At 22.5% G+C, this 2,052-nt stretch overlaps 1 protein-coding gene across 1 annotated transcript; it reads right to left on the minus strand.

The window, feature by feature from the left end:
- Window positions 1-1,653, minus strand: PRSY57_0021500 (exported protein (PHISTb); the record flags this gene model as incomplete). Its single annotated transcript, XM_012909612.2, has 2 exons — window positions 1-1,405; window positions 1,570-1,653. Coding segments are annotated over 2 exons (1,489 nt in total), but the record flags the coding sequence as incomplete, so codon positions are not given.
- Between the last annotated feature and the right edge of the window lie 399 nt (window positions 1,654-2,052).

The following is a 2,052-nucleotide window of genomic DNA, read 5'->3' on the forward strand; positions in this document are numbered from 1 at the left end:
TATAAATCCTATATAAATCAGTTATTATATGATTAAATTTTCCTCTTTCATTTTTCATCATCCTTAACCATAAATCTGAACATTTTTTTACACAAATGTTGTAACTTTTCAGTGATGAAATATCTTTATTTATTGAGAAATCTTTTTCATTAGAAAATACGTTCATTTTTTTGTCGTTCTTCTCAATATTGAAATCTAATTCATATTCTTTCTTGACTCTTTCATTTGTTATATATTTAATAAATTTCTCATTTTTTTTAAATATATTATTCTCATCATATTGGATCAATTCTTCTATTAAAACATCAAGACTTTTTTCATCAGCTTCCATATTTAAATGATGTAATAAATAATGTGCACATTTTACAATTAGTTTATCAGGAACTCCTGAATATTTTCGAAAATAATTGATGAGTTTATTTATGTCTTCCATTTTTTTATAACTCAATATATCATCTAATATTTTTTTTACGTTTTCATCCTCAAGTATGTATTTTTCTATGTATGAAATATTAATCTTGTCATCGTCTTCATCTTTTCTAAAAGAATCATCACCAAATATAGTTTTCACCTCACCTTGCACTGTATCATTCGTATATTCTCTTAATATGTGTTGCCAGTTATAATTATTTTCTGCATGTAACTGCAAATGTAAAATATTGTTTAATAATTCATTGAAATCATCTTCTATAAATAATTCAATATCTTCTGATTCTTTTTTGTATTTCTTATTTTTCTCATATAAATCATTTTGTACTGCTTTATTTGATGTATCTCTAAATAATGGTTTTTCTTCTTCTTTTAATATTATTACATCATTAAACCTATTTGTTTCTTCTTTATTTATCTTTTTAGATATATTATCATTTGATTCCTTCTTAATTAATAATTTGTCAACATTATTTGAAACATCTTTATAATTTTCAAACAAAAGATGTCTTAAATCTTTACCTACATATATCAATTTAGAATCAGCTTTTTTCCTATCATTATAATAATCAATGGATTTTTCTGTCAATTTTCCCATATCGTGTATCTCAGCTTCATCCATCTTTGATTTCATATTATTCTTTTCATTCAAATTATCAGTCAATACATCTAAATTAGGCAATTCATCATACTCACCCTTGGATGTTTCGACATTTTCGTCGTATGATAATTTATTTAATTCATCATCCAAGTACGTATCTTCAGAATACCCATAATTAGTTAAAGACACATAATTATCATACATAATAAGCTTCAATGGATCATCCATTAAATGTACAATCGGTTCATGAACCTTGTCATTATTTATATAGTCGGCAAAATATTCTTTTATATGCTCTAATCTCATTAAACTCCTAGTACACCTACTCATGAAGCTCTTACTTAAACGTGCTTTCCCATCATATTTACATATGTTCTGTAAACGTTTTTTCAAAAATTAAAACAAAAAATATAAATACATATACATATATATATATATATATATATATATATATATATAAAGCATTATATTGATACTTATAATAAGATGAAAAACAAATATTTCTTATTTCTTTTTTTTTTTTTTTCATTACAACCTACCAAAACAACAATATAAAATAATCCCAGTAATATGGCGAAAATATATCTTAAAAATAACCTTTTTAAGGAATGCGTAACATTCATTTTGTTGTGCTTTCCTAATAGACAGAAAATACACAATAATCCTGTTGTTTTATCCTTCCTATATTTCAAAGGTATTGGCTGTGTATTTAAAGGGTTCCAAAATATAGGTAAGAATAATGCAAAATAAAATAATTTTTCTTTAGAAAATAAAAATATAATAAAAATACTTATTATTTTTTTCTCATATATATATATATATATATATATACATTCCAAATTTAGTATGTATATTTATTTCTATATTTGTCCTTGTAAAGTATTGTATATCATTCGAAACAATATTGCCAATACGATAATAAATATATATATTATATTTTAGTGAATATAAAAAAAAATAATAAATATATAACAAAAGAGATATGTAATTGGTATTATTATATATTTATATATATTCTTCCA

This window comes from Plasmodium reichenowi (genome assembly GCF_001601855.1).
Source record: "Plasmodium reichenowi strain SY57 chromosome Unknown, whole genome shotgun sequence".
NCBI classification, from domain to species: domain Eukaryota; phylum Apicomplexa; class Aconoidasida; order Haemosporida; family Plasmodiidae; genus Plasmodium; species Plasmodium reichenowi.